At 36.2% G+C, this 24,563-nt stretch overlaps 1 protein-coding gene across 3 annotated transcripts in view; it reads right to left on the bottom strand.

Annotated features, from left to right (window-relative positions):
* KDM4C (lysine demethylase 4C) overlaps positions 1 to 24,563 on the bottom strand; it is a 260,269-nt gene that overhangs the window by 60,498 nt on the left and 175,208 nt on the right. For 2 of the 3 annotated variants that reach the window (XM_075078323.1, XM_075078324.1), the window contains exons 16-17: positions 19,151 to 19,206; positions 16,058 to 16,166 (exon numbers count right to left, since the gene is read on the bottom strand). In XM_075078323.1, coding sequence (XP_074934424.1) covers positions 16,058 to 16,166; positions 19,151 to 19,206 — 165 coding nt within the window. The remainder of the gene's footprint in view (positions 1 to 16,057; positions 16,167 to 19,150; positions 19,207 to 24,563) is intronic. The other variant, XR_012657889.1, reaches the window with a different exon arrangement.

Here is a 24,563-nt window from a genome sequence, read left to right on the forward strand (position 1 = left end):
TTTTTAAGATAATTCCCTATTTCCAGGAAGCAGAACAACTTTTCATAGTATAAAGCATCTATATGGCTCTAAAGAAAATCCCAGACCTCTAATAAATGTTCTTTTTCTCAATAAAAATGTTAATCAAGAAACATTAGGTGAGCTGTTGATAAGCTCTCAAACATGCCTGAAAGTGCTCTGTGATCATTCCTTGTTTAAATTGGTCCCTACAGAATAACTAAACAAGTTCAGGGTCTTCCCACCCAAAGTACTTCACTTTCTAGCAGTCAGCAGAGGAAAGTGTCAGTTCAGCTCAGCTGCATAAACTTAAGTGTAGTGGAAATTTCCACAACAAATTTGATAGCACAGAACACAGCTTTTAAAGGATCAGCTTAACACTGGAACAAATTCACTCAAGAACTAAGGATCACCTACTATCCCAACCACTTTCTACTCCCAGTGCACAGCATGTACTATGAACATTTCTTCCCCAGACTGATTTGGCGTAAACAAGCCAGACTGCCTGCAGGCACTTAAAAAAAAAAAAATAAACAAACAAACAAACAAACAAAAAAAAAAAACAAACCAGAACCTGCAAAAAATTGCTACAACTGCATACTCAGAATATTCATTCCTCAGAGGAAATACAAAGTAGTATAATTATGGTGGATATCATTCACATTGTTTCATAACTACTTGAAAGGCTCTCTGATGCTATGATGAGAGACCTGACAAAAGATTTACATCAAAATAAAATGTAATACAAGCACTCAGCCTAGTATAATATTAAATCATCTTACTGATTTGAAAGGAAAGGATCTATGAAATGTCTCTGAACTATCTGGAGCATAATGGTTACCATATTTACACAAAATTTAAGTCCAGACCATTAAAATTTTAAAGCAATGGCTACCTCCTATACCATAAAACATTATGTGATAGCATAATCACAAAATGCAGAGCAAAAGTGGGTGCTTGCTTTCATGGATTTTCAGTTTACAGTTGACAGCCATCAACATACAGGCAACTTTGAGTTATAATATCTTCTGGAACCAATAACTGTGTTTTTTTATACCTAGCTTATCTTAAGCAGGTGATCACATATGCTAGGTAAAGAAAGATGTTGCTGAGAGGAATTAAAAAATATAGGTCTTTAGGTGTGATCAGTAAGTGATCAGTGCTCCCTGAGTGGGAATTTTGAACAGCTAGACAAATAAACAAGCCAAGAAGGAGATCACCTATGAGATCCCCATTTTACCAATACTACTACTACTCCTACTGTGACAGTAGAAAATCCAATTTACTGCACACTCATAGACATTATCTATGAACATGTAAGTACTTCTAGCTCCATTATCAAAGCTGAGGAATATTTAAAGCTGTAAAATGTTGTGATGCTGACTTAAGAATTCAAACATTTTTGGCATAGCTATTTTACGCTCAGATTTTGTTGGACTGCAGAAAAAGATTTAGAAACTAAAACACCCAAAAATTATGTAGCTGACCACCCAAATGAACTACATGGACAGTAATCATTCCTCTCAATAACTTTAGGTAATGCATCTTCTTCCTTTTGCTTAGATATAATGTTCACTCACTCACACTTCAAAATTTTCTCTTTCCTTTGAAACCATAATGATTAAGGTAAAAAATATTTAGCCATTAGATGCTTTGCTTACACTCTACAGCTCAAGATTCCATGCTGAGACATGGCTCAATCCCTGCTTTCTAAAATCAGGTAATTCAGATTATCAGGTTCATACTAACCTCCTTTCATACAGATGAGATACAATGAAAGTTTACTAAGTCTCATCCATAATCCCATTGACTGCTCACTAACCACTTCATCATGCTCAACTTGACAAGAATCTTGATCTTAATTTTCCTCTTTTAAAGTAATCTGTTAGCAAGGGATAAATATCTAATATATCTCCCTTACTTCTATGTTGCTTACCTGGTCCTGTGATCTCTATGCTTTCATTTTGTTCCACTTATTTTGAAAATCATTATGAAACAGGGCCAAGTCACATATATTTGGCAATACTTGATCAAATGTTTGAAATTTACTAGGAGCTGTCTAGGACAGCACAAAGCTCTGAATTATAAAGATGTTTGGTGAGCAAGTATTCCTCTGATACCTGCTTTCATGCTAGTCACAATTACTCAACTGTATAAACAAGGAAGGAAAGTCTTGAAAAGTAATAGCTGCAAGTATCACCCAGTGAATAATCACTTGCAGTATTTATTGCTGCTTTAAAGTAACACATCAAGGATCCTTTCAAACTCCCTAAATTTTTTTGGCATTGTCACCCAAACTGGCTAAAAAATGGCCCCCAAAAAACTAAACCACAATAACAGAAGAAAAATGTGTTAATGTCATTCAGTTACAGTAAAACACTATGGTAACACAGTAGCAAAAAACCTGCTGGTTGTCTTATTTCTTCTCCTGTCATTTACTTTGGAAACAATAATTTAAGTAAAACAACCACCCATTTATGAATAGTCATATATGTTCTTTTTAATACAAAAAAAAATCTGCACTGGTATATTCAAGAGATTTTTATATATAAACATGTGTGTGTGTATACATGTGTGTGTGTGTTTATATATAATGTTTTAATAAAACCTACAATACTGCTGAAGAGCAGGAATCCAAAAGATATATATAATATATATGGAATAAATTCTGTGCTGCATATTTACGTTAAAATGTATAAAAACAACTGAGCTTTTAAATAGTTTTTTGTGCATTTTTCCAGTCAACAGCAAATCTGTGAAAGTGACAGCAAGTGACCAAAGCCCTTCTGCCTTTACAAACGGAGAATTTCATTTCTCTGAGATGAGGAAAAAAAAGTTACAAATCCTGAAGTCAGAAGTTTGAAGTACATTTGTATAAATAAGTTTAAAGTATTAGGCTATGTCATAATGAAAGGATTTAAAACAGAATGGAAGTTTAGGACACCTCAAATTGCCAACCTGACTGGGGGGGGGGCGGGAAATAAAAATCTTGACATTAAATGGCAGAAGCACAGAAATTAGACAATAGTTACCATGGACTCTCAGAGCAAAAATTCTATATTCTCACTGCAAAAAAAAAGAAGTTACTGATATAAAAAACCTGACTCTGGATCATTCAAACATTCAATCTCTGCGCAAAAAGAACAAATGAATCTGAATCAAATCTTTCTAGCTTCATATATTTGCTAAGTCTCTAAAAGAAATACAAAGAGAAATGTAAATATGTATCAATAGTTACTTCCACCTCTCTGTGAGTTGGACAATGCTTGTATTAAAGGCATTTGATTTCTTAAGCTTCCCTTATTCTAAAAGCCAATATTAACTGCATATGTATAGGATCATGTGTGTGCATGTACACATATATGCATGTAAAAGCAATGCAACTAGGTATGTGTGAGCTTCCAGGTGGGACAATGAACACTCAAAGTAAAACTAAGGATGGCAGATCTCTTCTGTGACATATTCACTAAAATTTTCACTCCCACAAGCATAAATTTGCCATTAACCTCACAAGGCACATCCAGCAGAGAGTTGGAAATTTTTGATTTCTGTTTAAAAGCTGATTTCTACTTCCTATAATGAGATAATTTTTATCATGACTAGTTAAAGAAGTTAAAGGGGTTATTGCAAACAGAAAATTCCTAAGGGTAATAGAGATTTGTGTGATAGTTATCTCAAATGCAACTTTCACAGTGACCACAGTATTTTTCAGATGGATGTGATGGCTTAAACTATGATGCTGAACTGGAAAATGTACATTACAGGCAGCTCTGACTAGAATCGCTCTACACCACAAGTTGTGTTGTAGGAGAAAAAATTAATTAGCCAGCAAACATATTTCAGTTATAAAAAGAAAAGACCTCTCACAAGGGTAGAAATACTATTCCGTGCGGGTCTAAAAGTGAAAGACTCCTAGCCAAAGGACATCTGCAATGTACGTCAAGCCTTATTATTCAACAGAGATCTGGAAGTTCTCTAAAATCATGTAAGTGCTGTCGAGCTGCAAGACTCTAGTTCCTCTATCATTAAGAAATTGATATTTCATATCACAGAAGAAAGTCAGCAAGCTATAGACCAGATGGTTAGCTGAGTATTGTACAGAATCAGGAAATACAAATAATTTGTTCCACTCCCTCCAGCCATCATTTCTATGGCTAACATGTTGCTTTAACATTAAAAGATAAGGTAGACATAAGACACCATGCAAAAGACTAAAGGTTCACATGTATTAACTCTCCCACAGGACAAGAAGGTGTTTAAAACAAAGATTCTATTTGCAATGGCTTCTTTATTTACAGATCTGTGGAGTTACACTTGCACAAGAACACATCTCCTACTATTGCTCTGGTGTCCAAAAAGCAGTGGAATATATAATATTTCAAATCCAGTTTAGGATATTTTCCACAGCCTCTACTTCTTCATATACTCTTATATCTGCCCAGTTTCACAAAGTTGAATTTTATACAATATGAACTTAAAGTATTCATTACTCATTTTATGAACTTTACACCAATTTATGTGTTATTTTGTTATGGCCTGTTAGGGACCCCATTTCTGCCGAAAAAACAGACTGTAACACTGGCTGTCCACCAAGAGAACTTTCTGTCATACAGTGTCACTCTGTAACATATAGGCTACTGGAGAAATTGGAAGATGATATAGGCTGCAGTGCCATCATTACGATGTTGACATTGCTTTATGACTTATATTTGTCAGACTTGGACAGTGTAGTCTCTCAGCTTGCCAAGTGCCCTGCTGTGATAAGGTGCAAGGAATAAGTAAGCTGCTTAAGTTCAGAGCTGACAAGACAGATGTAACGCTTGCTGGTAATGAAAACAACATACAGCCGTTCCTGAAGACCACACAGTTAAACATACTGGATGTACCTAGCAAATGATCTTCCACCAAGATGTTGTTCTCTGTCATTTGGGGTAATTTAAGACACTCATCTGTAGTTCAAGCTGGGGCTAAGAGACCATACCTTATTCTGATAAGAATGGGATGCAAAACAAAACAGCAGGATGAAATAAATGACTGTTAAAAGAGCCACACTGTAAACAAAGAGAGGACAAATCACTAGTCTCTAAAAGAATGTGCCATTTTACCGGTAATAAAACTTATCTAAAACAGATACCTCATCCTTTTTTTTGGAAACTGCATATACAGAAAGCTCACAGAGAGCTACTTCAACTCAAGGGAAAAATGTAATCCCTGGCAGCAGTTCAGCAATCCTCCTTTGCTCTTTAAAATGAACATTAACTTCAAATCTCCAGAATTTGCTGGTCAACTCAACTTACTACTTTCCTCAGCAGCTCCTTACAAATATTATTTCAAATAGCAGTCAGCTTCCTAAAGGAAAACTAATAACTGTTCATGTAGACAGGTTCTCAAGCTTATACCCTGAACCAGACCTTTTTCACTTCAGGGGACAGCTCTGACAATAACGTTCTAAGCATCTCCACATCCATGCCTTGTGGCACAGAACTTTAAATGAGAAAATGACAGAGAAAAAGTAGCTTAAAGTACTAAAACACCTAACTTAACCTCTGAAAGCTAAACATTCTCACCAAACTGAGTTTCCAACTATTTCCAATTATGTCCGAATAATTAATTTAGCAATTACTCATCATTCTATCCTTAAAACACACCAAATCCATAAAACAGCATGTAGCATAAGTAAAAAACAGGAGGAGCTGGAAGCGACTGCACAGCTGGAAAGCTATGATCTAATTACTATCATTGAAACTTAGTGGCAGACATCATATGACTAGAGCACTGCAATCGATGGCTATAAACAGTTTGGGAGGGACCAGCAAGGAAGGAGGGGTGGAAGGGTTGCTTCCTGTGTGAAAAAAATTGATTGACTGCTGTCTTTCAAAAAACAGCAATGAACAGGTTGAGAGCTTACCAGTAAAAATCAGGGGCCAAGCCAACAAAGGAAACCTCATGGTTCATGCTTACTGTCCTCCCAATCAAGAGGATCCTGTTGATAAAGTGTTCTTACTTCAACTACAAGAAGCATCACACTTGCGGGCTCTGATCCAACCAGGGGACTTCAGTCACCCAGACATCTGCTAGAAAAGCAGCACAGCAAGCTGTAAGCAGTCCAGGAGACTCCTGGAGAGCATCGAGGATAATTTCTTAATCCAGATGACACACAGCCCAACCACAGTAGAAGCATTACTGGACCTGTTGCTTACCAACACAGATGAACTAGTTACAGAGGTAAAGATTGGTGGCAGCCTGGGCTGCAGTGATATTCCCTGGTGAAGTTCACAATATCGAGGGGTAGGGGCCAGGTGAAGACTAAGGTCAAGACCTTGAATTTCAGGAGAGTGAACTTTCAGTTGTTTAGGGAATTACAGGATGGGACCCCCTGGGAAACTGCCCTCAGTGATAAAGGAGCAGAACAGAGCTGGCAGTTTTTTAAGGACATTTTCTAACAGCACAAGAGCTCTCAATTCCAATGTGTGAGCAATCAAGCAAGGAGTGCAGGAGACCAGCATGGCTGAGTAAGGACCTCCTGGTCAAAATAAAGTGTAAGAAAGAAATGCACAGGCAGTGGAACCAGGCACATGTATCTTGGGAAGAATATAGGGATGCTGCCTGAATGTGTAGGGACAGGATCAGGAAAGCTACAGCACAGTGGGAGCTCTATTTGGCAAGGGATGCAAAGATCAGTAAGCATGTCTTCTACAGGTAAGTTGGTCAGAAAAGGGAGACTAAAGAAAATGTATCCCTCCCCAGAAAATGAGACAGAACTAGTGACAACCGACATGAAGATGGCTGAGATACTCAACAACATTTTTGCCTCAGTTCTCAATGCTAATCTCTCTTCCCACATCCCTCAAGACCTTGAACTTCAAGGCAGGGACTGGGGGAATGAAGTCCCTCCCACTGTATGAGAAAATTAGGTTTGAGGCCACCTGAGGAACCTGAACATACACATGTCCATGGGACCTAATGAGATGCATCTCAGGGTCCTGAGGGAATTGGCTCATGTAGTTGCTAAGCTACTCTCCACCATATCTGAAAAGTTATGGCAGCCAGGGGAAGTCCCCAGTGACTGGGGGAAAAGGAATATCACACTCCTTTTTAAAAAGGGTAAAAAAGGAAGACCCTGGCAATTACAGACCAGTCAGCCTCACCTCTGTGCCCACTGAGAGCACAGAACAGAGACCCCTGGAAGTTATGTTGAAACACATAAAAGACAAGGAGGTGACTGAAGATAGCCAACATGGCTTTACCAAGGGCAAATTGTGCCTCACTAATTAGAGAAGATGGGTTTGATGAATGGACTATTAGATGGATAAGGAACTGGCTGGATGTGATATCCAAAGAGTCAATGACTCAATGTCCAAGTAGAAAACCCATAAGAAGTGATGTCCCTCAAGGGTCCATACTGGGACCAGTACTATTTAACATCTTCTTCCATGACAGAGATAGTGGGATTGAGTGGACCCTCAACAAGTTTGCCGATGTCACCAAGCTAAGTGGTGTAGCTGATATGCTAGAGGGAAGGGATGACATCCAGAGGGACCTTGACAGGCTTGTGAACCTCACGAAGTTCAACAAGGCCAAGTAGAAAATCCTGCAGCTGGGTAGGGGCAATCTCCAGTACCAATATAAAGTGGGGGATGAATGGATTGAGCACAGCCCAGTGGAGAAAAACTTGGGGGCACTGGTGGATGAAAATGTGGGCACAAGCCAGTAAAGTGTGCTTGCAGCACAGAAAACCAACCATATCCTGGGCTGCAAGAAAAGAGCAGCATTGCCAGCAGGTCAAGGGAGGGGATTCCCCCCCTCTACTCCACTCCGGTGAACGTACTACCAGCAGGAGTACTACATCCAGCTCTGGGATCCCCAGCACAAGAGAGACATGGACTTGTTACTGGGGGCCGGTAACTAAAATGATCAGAAGGATCTGGAACACATCTCCTGTGAAGAAAGGCTGAGATGGTTGGGGTTGTTCAGCCTGGGTAAGAGAAGGCTGACCTTATTGCAGTCTTTCAATCTTAAAGGGGGCTTATAAGAAAGATGGGGACAGACTTTTTAGTACAGCTGTTTGATGTGTATTCAATCACTATAAAAACAACACAGCAACAACAAAAACAAAACCAATAAAACTGCCTCTATACCTTGTGCATGTGGTGATCAGAGATAAGCTTTCCTGGATTATGCTGTCTTCCAATTCTTTTCTTACAGATACAATCCTGGTGTCAGTTTTCTTTCTTCTAGTTTTCTAAAACATCACTTAAATTCTGCGTACACTGGACACATTTAATCCTTGCTAGTAACTACACTTAACATGTTTCTGTCCCTTTCGTGGCTGTTTTAATTCTCACACTTTTTCTTTTCCCTTATATATGATGTTTCATTTTCTAAATAAAATGCCCTTCTATAGAAAATTTTTATATCCAATTAAAACAAAAAATTAAGGTTCAAAAAACCAACAATCTAAATTGTTAATTTGTAAATAAATCCAGTGTCCACCAGCACCCACTATTAATATTCCTGGGGACATAAAGTAACTCTTAACAACTTAATGGAACATTTTATTTTAAAAATCACACAGATATTAGGCAGCCTTTTTTCTCAACAACATAGTGACACCAGTATTGACAAACAGAAAAATAAACTAAGACATAAACAGTGTGTGCAAAGTCCAGATGAATAACCATAGAAGGAGATCCCAAAAGGGTCTGCTACCTTACTCATCCAATTAGAAGGTCTTTCAAATGAATACCAGTAAAAAAATTAAGCTTGAATATGAAACACAATTACAAGCCCTTTTGTTCTTTCGGATAAAAAGCATTATTGTCCCCAAATACTCAAATCATATTTTAAAGTGGAGTTTGATCTTTAAAGCATGTAAGTACTTCTGAAAGCTTTATCAGGAGATTCAAATAAACATAAGCCAAATAAAAGTAAATAAATTCAGCAGGTTTATAATTTTTAAAAAAATTACAATGCTATAAAAATAATTTTTTTACTGATGCAAAGTAAAACCATTTAGATAACACAAGATCCTTATACTATTCAGTTGCTACTTAGGTGTCACCAAATTATTAGAGCTCAGAGAGTTATTCCATGCTTGACAATGTAGACTATTACCTATGAAATGAAAGTATTCTTGACCCTCAACCTTATTATTCAATTCAAAACTCAGTATTTAATTTAGGTTTTCAATGACATTCACCTCTGGACATCTACCTGTTTAACTTATGAGTTACCTTTCTCATATACTTGTTGCATTACTATCCATTTGTGTGTGGACACAAAAAAAATCACATACATGATCTCACCTATACACAAATACATATTTTACAGAGATGAACTTGAAAACATAGACCTGACTGTATAAGACCTACACATCTTATTATGGACTATTAACCATCCAGATCTTAAAAAATTTCAAAAGATTTTTATAGGAAAAATCCATTTTCTTGCACATAAAGTCCTCTCTACAAGTAAAAAGAAATTCAGAGGACTAGTTAACATTTTAAACACTCTGCTTTCATTCTTACACACATGTCCATGTCTTCAGACATTATCTACAGTCACGCATAGCTAACATTTTCCATATTTTTCATAAGGCTTAATAGTATGGTACCACTGCAAGATATAAATTTGACAGTTTGCAATAGGATCTGCTCATTGTAGCAAATTATTCTGACAGTAAGTACTACACAGCCAGCCACGTAGATTCCTCTAACATACTTATTAAAAATCTTGTGAATCCTGTGACTAAAGCATGTATACTAAATTGTATTTTCTACATGATTGCAATGAGTCACTACATTTTTAACAAATTATATATTGCAGTAATTAACTATTGCATCATTTTTAGTTTACCTTTTTTTAAATCAGAAAGTGTGCTATTTAAAGCTAGTTCATTAACAATTTTAAAACAATTTGGAAATATTTTAAAATCTGTCTCAAGATTTCTGTCTGTTTTGCTCCCAGTGCCTGTGAATGTGTGCAATGAGTTAGTTAATGCATGAATTTATATATGGTATAATGATTCTCCTCAATTGTCCTTCCAGAAATATTTTTGGAAATGCTGAAAAGTAATCAATATCTCTTTGTATTACCAGAAGAGCATAGCAACACTGGTATACATCACTGCAAGTGTTTTATTACTCATTCACAAACACAGCTGCAATAATTCTACTACCTAACAGATGAATTTCATTACAAATTAGAACACAGAAGATAAGCAGTGTCCTCAAATGTCTATATCCTTTTTTAGGTTTATAACACATCATTAAAACAGAATGACAGGCAGGAGAATATTTGCTTGTTCTTTTAAAAGCTCATACACATTTTCACTTTGATTTCATTCTTCAGTGACATACCACAGAGAAACCTCTGTATTTTCAGAATTGATGTACCTTTCAAAACTATAATCTTTGGCTTTCAAGCTCACTATTATTTGCCTTCAGGTGCAAATTTTCAAGTGTATAGGCTTCTAAAAAGAACTTTACAGCTTCAGCCATATACTGAAAGGCTTGTAGATCAGTCATCATCACAGTGTAAATTTCTTTTCAAAATAATGTTCCTCACTCAGAGTACACTTGTGCTTATACTCAGTTCACTTGTCAAATACAAATTTGAGGTCACCAAAAGCTTCAGGGCAACTTCGGCTATTCCAAAACTCATTTTCTACCTCTATTTTGTTGGAGAAATAGGATTTCAAATGTAAAAATAATAGGAAGCTCTATAGATAAAGAAACAAAGGCATCTTATGTGCATGTTTCAGTACAGCATTGCAGTAGACTGCTTGTAAGGACAAAGTCAACCCAATACCCAAGCATTTTAAAACAAAGAAAATAATATAATGTATTTTTACACAGATAATGTATTTTGCTATTGAGTTGATAAGTATTCTATTCAAAACATGATTTTATAGTTGTCAACTTAAATATATAGCTTTAGGAGCAGATGCTAATGATTCTGTTTAAATGTTTCTTTTGTATCATGAAACATTTAAACACTCTCATTTACAATGCCTACTGTTCATTATAAGTCACATGTCTGACAAGGGTAAATGACACTAGACTCAATATTCCTTTTGGCTTGGATTCCTTGGCCATACAATAGTTAAGTGCTTTCATTTAATTCTACTTTTAAGTCCTATGTCAGACAAGAGAGTACTTACCCTTTCTTTTAAAGGCTGAATTTATGTTTGAGAGGTCAGTCTGATTTTTTCATCTCCAGAGACTTTTTCATGCAGCTGTAGTTCATATTTATAATTAGAGTTGAGTAATCAGCACTCTTTTGAAAGCAAAGACTATCTAGGTAGAATAAAATTTTTTGTTGACTTTGACACGTGTCTGTTTTCTATGAACCCAAGGCCTGATACATATAAATAGTCAAAGAAGACAGGTTTTCAGAAGCAGCAAGGAAAAAAACAAGCTGAACTAAAAGCTTTATTTGCTTTGGGTCAACTGTTAGGTGCTTTTGAACTGTGTTGGGATGGAAGTCATTCATGGCAAAAACTTTCCTCCAAATCATACACTTGTTCCAATTTGGCACCAGCTGAAACTCTGAATATACCTTTAGACAAATTTCATGTGGTCCTCCTTGATACCATCCCTTCTCACCAATTCTGCCTCCCTTTAATCTGCTCCTAACATTTTCACTGTGGTTAAACAGTATGCAAGTTGGCATTTGTGTATTCCCCGTCTTTTCACACTTGCTTATATGTCTGCTGTTAAACTGGAACCACTGGAACAGAGACCATCTGAACTAAGTGTCTGCAAAGCAGCTACCATACTACAGTTTATGTAAAATATTGATTTTTAAATGTGTGATACAGTAAGGTATTTCCCTCCAGGTATTTCATTTTAGAATCTGTGCATAAACATCTGAATTCAAAATATTTGTTTCCTAGCTTGATAACCATGAATTGTCATTCCACATGGGTATTGGAACTCAAAGTGTCTGATTGATGTGACCATCCAGGCTGAATCTGAAATAAAAAAAGCAAGCCTGACTCTCTGACGAAAGAGGCTGGGATAATCTGATTTTCCCATTCATGTAAGTTTCAGAAAAAGAGAAAAGGTATAGTCACAGAGAGGTAAAGAGGAGAAACTACAGGTTATAGTGTCTTTGTGCAATGCTCTCTACACTGAGGTTGCCTGGGAGGCCTTTTGCTTTCACATGAAATGTCAACTCCAGTCCATCGATAGCATGGGTGCACACACCTAAAATACAAGTGATGATACAACCTGTTTTATTTCAACACAGCATGTATCACATTCTTTTCTTTCACATTCCCCTATGAAAGACAAAGTACCAAAATCTTCTATTAGTTTTTATTTAGATTGTTTTCATCCAGTAGCATTAAGGAATAATTTTCAAGGGAATTAATTTTTAATGAACATTTCACTGGCATGTATATTTTCAGCAAAGATAGAACATGGCATGTAACCAATTGAAAAAAAAGCTAAGGAAATATGAAAACATTTTGGCATTCTGTAAAAACCCACTAACTTGCAAATGTGAAACAGTTGCATAAAAGATTTTTAAAGCTATGAGGTACTGTAAGCATAGTACAAATTATGCTTATGGAAGAAATTAGTATATACTGAATATTTAATAATGGGAAGATTGACAGGAAACACACTATTTCCCACCCAAAACGTCTAGTGAATTAAAACTATTTATCATCAACCAGTATACATGCGAACTAAACAGTAAAAACCAGCCTACCAATATGTTCATGTTTGCACAGATATTATTTAATTTGTGAAAAATAAAACATCGACTTTTTATTTCCTTTGATATTCCTTTGTAGATGCTACATTACAGAAAATGTCAGTTCAGCCTCCACAGATCTCTGAAAACAGTAGATTTTCTGCTTATTTGTGTTTCTTACTATTTCAGAGAGAGAGACATGAAGGCGAGGAAGGGGGAGTATGGGGATAGAAAGAGAAATGTTTTAAACAACTAGAACTATATTCGCCTCTACATTGTAAGATCTAGTGTTGGTATGGCTGCAGGCTGGAATGTAATCTATCCTTTTACATATATCTTCCATTGTTTTCTGCTCATTTTAAAAGCTTCAACAAAACACACCCCAAATTTTGTAAAGGAGAGATAGTATAGTAGGATAGCTCACATTTGTTAGCTATCCCATGCTTTAACATAAAGAGCATTATAAAGATAGGCCCAAAAATATATTTTCTTTAAAAAATTATTGCTTAGGAAGGCTCCTTATCAACAAACAATTTACAAAACTTGCCTTTGTTCATACAACACACTCTGGCTTTGAATGATGGGAGACTGATGAACAAAGATACCCTTAACCTAACAAATAGCATAGCTGTGAAGCAGGAATTGGCTGCTGAAGAGCAGTATTGGTGATCCCTACAATTTCAAAGGGGAAAACTGGCCTGAATCAATTGCTCACAGATTCCCAGAGCTAACGTCAAAGTGTGAATCAATCAGTATGTTTTTACAGAAGTTAACAGCAAGACAGATGGTATCAGCTTCCTACTCTAAAGTATGGAGTATATAACAACGGAGAGGAATGAAAGATAAGAAGTCAGGACAAGTGGGGTGAAGAAAGGTCAGGAATTCTTGGAGAAAGAAACAGAATTAATTTGGATACAATCCCTGGGGCTCCCCCAAGGAAAGAACCCAGTGTTGGTGGGTATGAGAGCAAAATTTTTATTCTGCACCATCAACAGTCAGGAATTGAAGACTAAAATGAGAATCATATTGGATTTGAGAATGATGTGGCATATATACACAAGCTTATTGACAGCAACCTCTTTAGAGGAGTAGGAACCCCATGTTTCAGGACACAAAAGAAAAAATTTACAGAAAGTATCTAATACACAGGGCTTTAGGGAAAATATAAAGTATCCATGCAATTCCATCTAATATGTATTTTTTTAATATATTTTTTTAAAATACAGAACACTACAATGTTATTCAGGAGACTTACCTTAGCTAGGGTATTCACTGTGAAACAGAGCAGAGTAAAACCATCAGACACAGCAACTTATTTGCAACAAAAGCCAAAATTTAAAAGCAGACAGACTGCTGGTGGTTTTAGAGCTGATTTTTCTCTGCTCCTTTACCCATGGAGCAGCATTTTATTGGTCTATTGACATTAAATCATTACAGAGCCTTTTGAAGTGGTCAGACTGCCTACTTCCCTTAAATTAGTACAAGCCTAGCTATTTCATTATAACTTCAATGTCAGAAACTAAGTCTTGGAAAAGTAAGGTTTAATGAGCCAAACCAGGATTATAGTGCTTCCTTCCCTCGCAGGAAGGCTGTCCACTACCTGCAGCAATACTACATTTATGACTGTTATAAAGTACCCTGCCTCTCATTTTTATTATATTCAGCTGAGTACCTTCATCACAACGTTTATTTGACTCAAATATACAAACTCTTTTCCTTTAAAAAAATAGCATTAAGGAAAGCAAGCACTATATTTCTAGTCAGGGACTCACAGGAGACCAAAAGAGTAAATACAGCTTAATACAATCTGTAGTGCTTCAATGTCATTTTATACTGAAGGAAGCTTCAAGAACTAAAAAAGCACTAAGGGCTATAAGCAATCTTCTACCAACTGAAGGAAAGAAGAAAAGTGTCTCAGTTATAAATAACTGATTAACATAATTGCTTCATATTCAGCAGAAATTAGCTAGGAACTACAAATCATGTAACTCCACAAATTTTGGCTCCATACCTTCAAAATCAATAATTTAAAACTAATTGAAGCCTTCTCCAAAAGGCTCCTGTTACTGCAATACAGTACAAGTCATGGACAGCCTAGAGGATTAATTTCAACATCTGTTAAATTACACTTTTCTGTGTTTTCAACCTCAGATTTAACAATTTGCAACCAGGCATGTCTGTGACTGTTTAGGATCCTCAAAAAATAAGAATGAACATATTAAATTAATTTTCAGTGCTTCTACTGGTTTTATTTTCAGATTAGGAAGAACATTTTTTGTAATAAGCTATATATACTCTTTAGACATGTGTTTTATGTTATTTTTAAAAGGACATGTGAAAAACAAAATTTTAAAATTTTGAACAAAAATTTAGAACATATTACCATTTGAAGGACAGTCTATCAGTTTAAACCACTCAAAACTGCAAGTCCACATTCAGAAATACAGCTACAAAGCCAAAAAATAATGAATGAAATTAAATGAAAATATAATTAAAATATTAACAGTTCAAAATAGACAAGTACAAGGTCAGGTAGACCAAGAACCACTTTGGAATTAGTGTGAGGCAGATCCAGAAAACTGATGGTATCTTTTCCCTAAGATTTTGAATGGGCTGCTAATCACTTTCTATCAGATGATACTACAGCGATGCACATGCTGACAAATTAAGCAATTCTCATGTAACACAGCAATGAAAATACTCTTAAATTGCACTTACACATAGCTTCTGCTTGTGTACATCAACCTTCTTGAATGACACTGTTATTCTAGATGTAACACAGGGTGCAACTGTTAGTAGCTGATGCACTTTTATTTACGTTTTCCGTCAGCTTTTAAAATTCCTCAGGAAACAGTTTTTTTCCTTTTCACCGAAGATAATGTGTGAGCTGTTTCGTGCACACATTTCAACGCCCAGATGGTAGAGATACCACATAACAAACAGATCAGACATCCTTCTACCTTCATAAATAGTTCCTTAAGGCAAAAATACATAATAAAAAGACCTCACAAATATGTACTGTGTGATATTCCCAGTCTGTTTGGGTTTCAACACTTTCATCACCAACAATGAAACTTTCACAGTTGACACTGGTCAAGTTTGTTGTTATTCTTTTGGGGAAGGGCAGGCTCAAACTTATGATAAAATATCAAAGGCTGTTAACAGTGTTAATAAATTGCCATTATGTGTCAAGAAGCCCATCTTCATAAAACCCTGGTTATTTATTCCTTACCTTAAACACAGTTTATTGCTCTGTACCTGGCAGTAATCATCACAGTTCAGATTTTTAATGCACTTCAAATATTGGAACACCTTAATAGCAAAGAATATATGAAGTATATATGAATATACTACTCACCAATTTTAATCTTTGCAAAGGTATTCTGCTAGTGTCTATCGGTGTACGTTCTGAGACATTACCAAATCTGACTTCTGGGATGGCAATTGCACATATTACATGTGCCCACCTGTGAAAAGTGGCAAGTCAAGAATACCACCAAAAACCCGTAGAAACACAAGTGTTTAAGATGTTTTGTTACTTGCTCTGTGTGTGTGGTTTTTTTTTAAAGGCAACCGTCTCTAGATACTTCCTTATTAAGATTTTCTAAGCCTCCTTGAAATGTGTTTAACAAACCTTACCACACTACCACTTTGTGTAAATATAATTTCAGACTGGGGTTTTACCACAATATTTTTTTAAGCCTCTTTCACGTTCTATTAAGTGCAAAGATCTTGTAGTTGCACTATCCAGGTGCATATGAAAAGACCACTCTATTTGATTCATGTGCAATTTATCACCTACAGCATTTTGGATTAACATTACTCAGACCGGAGTTATTATTCTTATGCAACACACATGATCAGAATCAGTCATACATCTATTGAAGTTCAAAACAAAGTATGCTATCAAGACCTTTTGTTTACAGACACAAAGGCATGGAAGCAGCAAACTGATCAGGCTATCACTGCAATGCCCAACATGAACTGTATCCCCTTTAGCAGTGAAAGTACCTGTGAAGTGCCTAGGACCAGTGCTACATGTAAAGACTTCCATGCAACTTCAGAAAGCTTGTTAGATGATGCTATGTGCTTCTTGTACTCATCAGAAGGCACTGCTATATCCCCTAAATGCTGGTTCAGTACATAAATCTCAAAATAAGAAAGGGTAAATGAAACTTTAAAAAGTCTGAAATTGATATTGAAAGTGCATATTTTATGAAGTAAAAGAGAAGCTGATGACATTTTTATTAACCAAGAGTAGCTGAGACTACTTCTAAAATCTTTTTTTGGGGTAGGAAACTAGTAGATTTGAAGAAAGGGAAACATTTCTATTCCTCATATTTGCCTTATTCCCTGTAATTCACTCTATATCTTGTCTCATTGCCCTGTTTGCTCTTTTTTGTAAGACCTGAATGCTTGCCTCACTCCACTTTCTGTGGACCTCCAGAGACACACATTATATGAGCATCTTAGCAGATGAACATGAATGCAGGCTGGAGCTAAAAGAGATAGAGGGTGATGCAGCAGAACAGAAATAATTTCTCTTTCTTGCACTGAAGTGGTGCTATTTCAATAACTCATCTTTGACAAAAATACCTAGAAAAGTACAGTACGTCACACAGGGACTAAACAAACTGCTGTCATGTGACATTGAAGTTGTATTGGCCAAAGTGCGAAATAAAAGCAGTATGTAAAGATGACATATCAATTAGCAAGCTACACAGTTCAGGCCAAATAAAAGCAGACAAAGGTTGTAGATCTATCATTTTATTATGATGACAGTTTTGTTTATATCCTAACTTACAGAAAAAAAAAAGTCTTGCTTTGAGACTTTTTCTTTTTAACCTTTAATAATGAACTTTTTTTTTCGTTGCTGCCTGCCCACCTGCAAAACTACATTCTTTTACCACCTAAGCTTTATGGGACAGAAATGCTATAAATAAAATGCCTCTTCAATAAATCTTCACCCAAACCTTTATACTCTGACATCTCTCAACTTCACAGGACTCAATTGCTGTGGTCTGCTGAAAAGAAGGAATCTCAGTTCTCCTATATGGCAAACTATTACCCCTCCCCATGTCTGATTCATTAGCTTTTAAATGAAAGGACTGCTCATCCTGTATCTCTAATCAGAATGCGACAAGGAAAGAAGGGAATGCACATTTTGGATTTTCCACTTGTTGGAAACAAAAAGAGACATAATTGGAACATACTCTTCTGAAAACTCTCAAAAGTTTGGAATGCTGCTAATGCTGAAAGACAGATGAAAGACTCAACAATGTGTAACAACTGTAAGGTGTATGGAAACAGAAAAACAAGAGATGAACTACTTTTACAGAACTCTCATTTCATAAATCCATAACAGAAACATACAGAGGGATATAACGCAAACCCAAAGACTTTAGGTATAGTTATGCAGAGAAAATCACTTTCTGCAAAGCTCTGTGGATTTTTTTTTTCTATGAATAGATCTTATGAAACATTTCTAAAACTTTTTAATTGGTCTAGGAAAAGACATCCATATTTGTAAAGATGCAACACGCAATCTATCAGCAGCAAACATCAAAAGGGCATGATAACTTCTACTGAGATGACACTTTTGTCTTTTTTTTTTTTTTTTTTTGAGAAAAGCAAGTAGCAAATTTAGGGGAATTTAAAACAGAACTAAAAAGCAGCTTAGAATTTTCCTTTGTTGGTCAAAACCTCCATTAAAATCGTTACAATATTAATGCCTTCTGAAGGTAAGATCTGGCCTGTGAGTTTCCCATAAAACCTTCTCCTAACCGGACAAGAGAAGATGCAACATGCATAAAGACTGTTCCACTATTGAGCTTGAAAAAATAGTAAGCTGGAACATTTATTCTCCACTTTGTCTGTTAGGGTTACTGGCTATAGTGTTCTGTCACCCAAATACAGAGAAAGATAATGATGCTGTTAATAATATGATGTCAGCAACAATACTATTTTGCATCATTCATAACAGAGTGTATGATAGAGTGTATTTAAAAAAACACTTCAAAACCTAAAATATTTCAATATTATTCAAGTTAATTAAAAATACCATTTCTAGAAGTTCAAAGGTATTGTATTACATTCTGTAATCACAAATTTCCAGGACCAAAGAAGAAAATACTCTTCGCTGCTTGATAAGACTTGCCCATGCAAACAACGACAAATGAGCTCTCATTTACTTTCTTTACACAAAGGCCAGCAGAATAAAGTTTGGAACAAGTCAGTCTGTGCAAATACTAAAACAAATGCACATTTTAGCATCTAACTATTTAACAAAATGCCACTGGCACATTTCAATAGGAGTAATTTTAATTTTACAACAATTCAGCTTAAAGGGACACCGTCATGTAATTAGGTTTACAAGTGTGTTGTACATGAGAAGGGTTTGGGAATAAAGTTAAAAACAAGCATATACAATCTCGAAGGATATGTTACTTACTTCTTGTCAGTAGTTTCCTTTAATGCACCACCTCTCAAATTGCAGAGACAACATTCCTAAAAATAAAAACAGTGTAGAAAAAAGTAAGCTTTATTGACTGGTTACAAATCAGTTTTATTCAGCTGATCTTAAGGATATGTAAATTGCTAATGGAATTAATTACTGGGTTACAAACTGCCTCTTATAAGTGTTGCATTTCCCTACAGGAAAAATACAAGAATACAGTAACAAAAAAAGAAACAACTCAAATGAGCTAAAGAAAAATAAATTTTAAGTATTACTCATAAACAAAGCTACAAAATCACTTTGAAAGCAATACTAAATAAAAAGGCATTTAATCAGTACTGCCACAGAAAGGCTGGAATTGCAGTACAGACTACTAAGGCAAAACAAAGTAAAATGACACATAATTAGTTTAATAGATGTTACTGAGAAACTGACTCACAAGCCATTGATCCAGCTCAAACACTTTGAAAACCTGCTTGTTCCTGACAGTTCTGAAATTTATAGACCTAGATAATATGGGGCAGATTATCCTTTTTTTTTTTTTTCTTTTTTTTTTAAAAAGTTCCCTTTGCTGCAGTACACCTTCACTGCCTTGATCTTCCGTACAACTCCATCTGTTTTCAGAGCATTCAGTAAGGTATATTTCAGTGGTTCCCACATAATATGCAAACAAGGCTTTTTCTACCTCTGCTTAAAACTGTGCGTTTGAACAAAAACACAGGGCATTCTACCTTCCAACTGTTCTCTCTCTCTTCAGTCTCCTCCTTTTCTGAATCTATCCTTTCCAATTTTTTTCTTTTTTCCTTTTCCCTTCACAGAACAGATGAGAAAGTGTTTCCAGTGTTAGCTATTTTTCTTCCTGTCTCCATTTTTCTGGTCTCTACATAGAGCCAAATGCACAAAATGAAGACAAGTTATCCTGTGCCTTTATATTTATACTCAGAAAGAGAGCTTGTCTCCCAAACCTCTAAATTTAAGTTGCAGGGCAAAAACCAACCCACCAACCAAAACCAAACCAAACCAAACAAAAAAAAAACACCAAAGAACTGTTACATAATACTCCAGTCTGATCTCATCTTAAACCTTCCAATAATGAAGATTATCAATGTCGGCCAGAAGTCTAGCTGAATGCTTTATTACATTTCCTATGAGAAAGACCTCTCCTAATTAAAAAATACTTCCTTGTGATAATTGAATCTTCTTTGCAATTTAAGCACATAACTTTTTGCCCTACCTACCAAAACCATGGAGAACAGTTAATCCATCATCTTACAGAGTACCCTTTTAACTATTTAATATTACTGAGAGATGTGAAGAAGAGACTTGAGGTTCATTACTTCACCCGTAAGAGCCTTGGGATGGGGCCTAATGTGTTCCAGATCACAGCTCCCTTTGTAATAGTAAACACTGACTATTGAACGAGGAAACCCAAAGGCTCAGAATACCAATTCCTTCAGGTACTCAGAGAGGCCTGAGCAGGAACAGGTAGTTTCAGCATACAAAGAAGAAAAACAGAACATAAGGAGGCTGCTGTTGCAGCACTGAGTGGGAGATTCAGCTTGTGCTGTTTGTAACTTTTGGTATCCCCTTCAATAGAGGAAACAGCTCAGACAGGGAAAGACATCATTGCATAGGATTTTTCTATTTGACTGTTGGAGAATAAGTAAAACTGTTTCTTCCAGAGCCAATATTTCTATTCAAGTAGCTGCATCTTTTTAAGGTCCTCTTGCTGCATCTTAGGCAACCTGCTCTTATATCAAGCCCAACACAAAACAGAAGCTCATTGGGCATGGAGGGGCATTGGAGAGAACAAGTGGAAGGGAGAACACAGAAAGGAGGAAGGGATGGAGGAAGACAGGGACAAAGAGAGGGACAAAGGGAGGGACAAAGGGAGGGACAAAGGGAGGGACAAAGGGAGGGACAAAGGGAGGGACAAAGGGAGGGACAAAGGGAGGGACAAAGGGAGGGACAAAGGGAGGGTTATTTCTTTGTCTCCAAGTGCCCATACTCTTGAAGACAAAGGGAAATGTTGGGAACTGGGATTACTCTAATACTATTTACTCTTTCAATTCTCTGTCAATGAGAGATGAAGTCAACACACTTCATGCCTTTCTAGATTCACATTCCAAATTCAGTATAATGTACCACCTCCTATTTTGGTTTCAAATCATTACTCTTTGGATGCTCTTCAACCACTACACATAATCACTCCTTTCTTTCCTATACATAATTATCATCCAAATATCTGTATATTCGTAAGATATCCTAACCTCTTGGTACATTTTTTCCAAGCTATATACACTAAATTCCCTTAACTGCTCTTCAAGGTGATTCAAGTCATCTTCACATTCCCCTTCTGTCTGTTGCCCTTCTCTGGACGTCATTATAACGAGGTTCTGCCACCTACACAAGTATATACTCTCAAGCTATGCGAAGAACTGTTACTATATCTTTCTTATCTTGAATTTATTTTGGTTTCAAAAAAATATCACTCAATTGGAAAATTTACTGAACTACACAGGCGAGGTAAAGACTTTCCTAAACTAGATGCTAAGGAATCACATTATTAAGGCTTTATAGACATTAATTCACCATGCTGAAATTATTCTGAAATAATACAACAAAAACTCCACTATACAGTTAATGGCCATAGTGCACTGTTTCCAGTAAAGAACAACTACAGCCAGGAGAAATTTGCTTCTAATTGGCATTCTGTTCTCAAAGGCAAGCACTTACATGTGAAAACTACAGCATGAAACATTCTGCAGATCTTTAAACCTACCTGGGAATCCTGAGGACTACCTTAGCACAACCACAGTGTAATCCTACACCACTGCATCCTCTTCAATCTGATTCACCTTTCAATCTTACTTATAAATTAGCAGAGGGAAAGTCTATTCTTCAGCTCTTCCATTTACTTATTGAACATCCCCTGAGTCAGTGGTTCATCGTTTCTGCTACCAGTGCTGTTTATTGTTATAAACAGATCTTGGCCACCATCATAGTGAGATACCAACCAATAGAATGGGTCCAACCATTAGTTTTATATATGACAGTGGAGATGTAAGATAAAAACAGTAAAAATAGATGGTCATATCCATGACCACATGAGAGTAACAAAACAAATGATCCAAGCAGCATAGAAAATAATACTTAAAATGGAACAGCCATTCAGGAAGAGGCAAACCCCACAATCTCCCAAAAAAGGAGCCGTGCAGGACTTTTTGACGATCTGATCCCCAACTCATTTACGATTCTGCAGGAGCATGAAGCAAACATAAAAGTTGTGGATCCCTCATGATTTTTTTTCTTAAATTGAAGCACTTTCTTCATGCGTGCCATAAAAATCCTTTAACTGACTGCTTCTCTGTTTGCAAAAATAACAGTGGTTTTGCTCCTATTATATAAGCTTTGATGTTCTTATGACAGCTTATTTTGAAACTTGTAACTTAAACAATGATGAACCTTTCCTGCTTCTAACAGGTCTTGTTTTACTTTTAAGGAAAACCTTAATCTGATCATCTGATGTGTAATTTATTAATCCAACTAGGGAGACGGTCCCAGGCCCTAAAGTTCCACAAATAAATTAAGCTATAATAGCACAGAAGGAGACTTTATATAACAAGATGTTGCTAACAAATTTTTTCTGAAGTTTTACTGTCTCTTAACCACTGTAAAAATAAAGAATTGTAAATTAGACACTGAAGAGACAGAAGTCATAATCCTTACCTACTAACCGCAGAGCTGTCACGCTAGGTTAAAAAAAAAAGAGATTTAAAAAAAAGAGGAGGGGGTAAAAGGAAGGGGAGTGCAGAAAGGCAGCCCAGAGAAAAGAAAGGTGGCTGCAAATATGCTCAGACCAGCTAGAAAAAGATTTCACCTGTGCAGGGCCTAGAGGAACTGAATTTAATCCCCTCTCAAAAACCACCTATACAAGTCTTCAGTGAGTAGGCAGTAGTGGTGTGTAATAATTGTCCACTGTCAGCTGGACACAGGCTGTAACAACATAAGAACTAGAAAATTTCACCAGTGTTCATAGCAAACTTGGGTAGGAGGGACCACAAGCTTAAAGCCCATTAAACCCGTTTTGTAAATCATGCCTGTATTGCAACATATTGCCTTATACCCATGTGACATGGCTATTACTTTACCTCCAGTTTCAACATACTGCAAGCAATGAAACCACAGGGGAACTGATATTTAGAAAGACTAATATTGCTAATACAGGTATACTTGCCATGGATGGCAGTGAAACCACATGTAAATTTGCAATTATTACCCATGTTCTGACAGAGGAAGACAGTGTTTGTGCATCCATATGTGTCTGCGGTCAGCCTGTGTGTAAAAATCAGGATAGGAATGGACTTCATTATAGAGCATCACCTTAGAACATATCCAATCTCTGATTCACTATTGATTTGCAAAACCTTTAAACAAGTAATTTTGTCATTTCTATTTGCATTAAATAATACTTTAAGCACATAATTTTACACTTACCTAAATAAAATCTTAAACCAATTTAACTTGCTCATCTGCTTAAAAAATCTCCATAACATTCTAGAATTGCAAAAGAACACTCTCTCTTCCAATACCTGTACAAAGTAGGGCTTTTCCGTATAATTTGCAAGCTTTAGCACAATAACATTCATTTGACCTTTTAGCTGGTGTTTGAGAGATGCCAGTAAAATAATGAGAGACTTGGAAAAGGGCTTTACTAAGTACTCAAATACAACAACTGAGTGGTTGCTATCAGTGAAGAACACAAAACAGCAGATTCAAACCAAACAACCAGAAATATTCTTCACAGAGGATATGACTGTTTACCAGATGTGGATGCTAAAATTTTACACCAGTTGACAAAGAAGCTGCATATGTTCATGGAAGAAAAATCTGACAAAGGCTACCTTTTTCTTAGTAAATACAGAGATACTGCCTTTGGCTAAGGCAGTTTCTCATTTGCATATTGTAGAAGATAGAAAGAGCATGAGGGAATGCTTGCCCAAGACACACATTCTTCCCAGGTATACATTTCTGGCAGTGCTAAATAGAGGATAACAGCCTAGAATAGACTTTGGTTTAATTCATTATGGCAGATCTTACTATTCTATGTAACCTGCCATTTTAAAGCTTTTCAAAATACATTTTAAAATGTTTTAGAAAAGATACCCAGACATTAGGAAAATCCTGTTACTTGATGCTGCTATGTAAACATTGCAATATACATTATATATAATATACATTCAATTTAATTTTCATGTGTTTGTAAGGTTTGTGATTCTGAAAAATAAAAAATGCTTTTGCCAAACTCATGACAGCCGCTGGACAACCCCTTCCTTGATAAGATGAGAATACCCAAACACCTGGAGGTGCCCAAACCTATCAAGCCTTTTCACGTGGGTATCAGTGA

This window comes from Phalacrocorax aristotelis, chromosome Z (assembly GCF_949628215.1).
Source record: "Phalacrocorax aristotelis chromosome Z, bGulAri2.1, whole genome shotgun sequence".
NCBI lineage: Eukaryota > Metazoa > Chordata > Aves > Suliformes > Phalacrocoracidae > Phalacrocorax > Phalacrocorax aristotelis.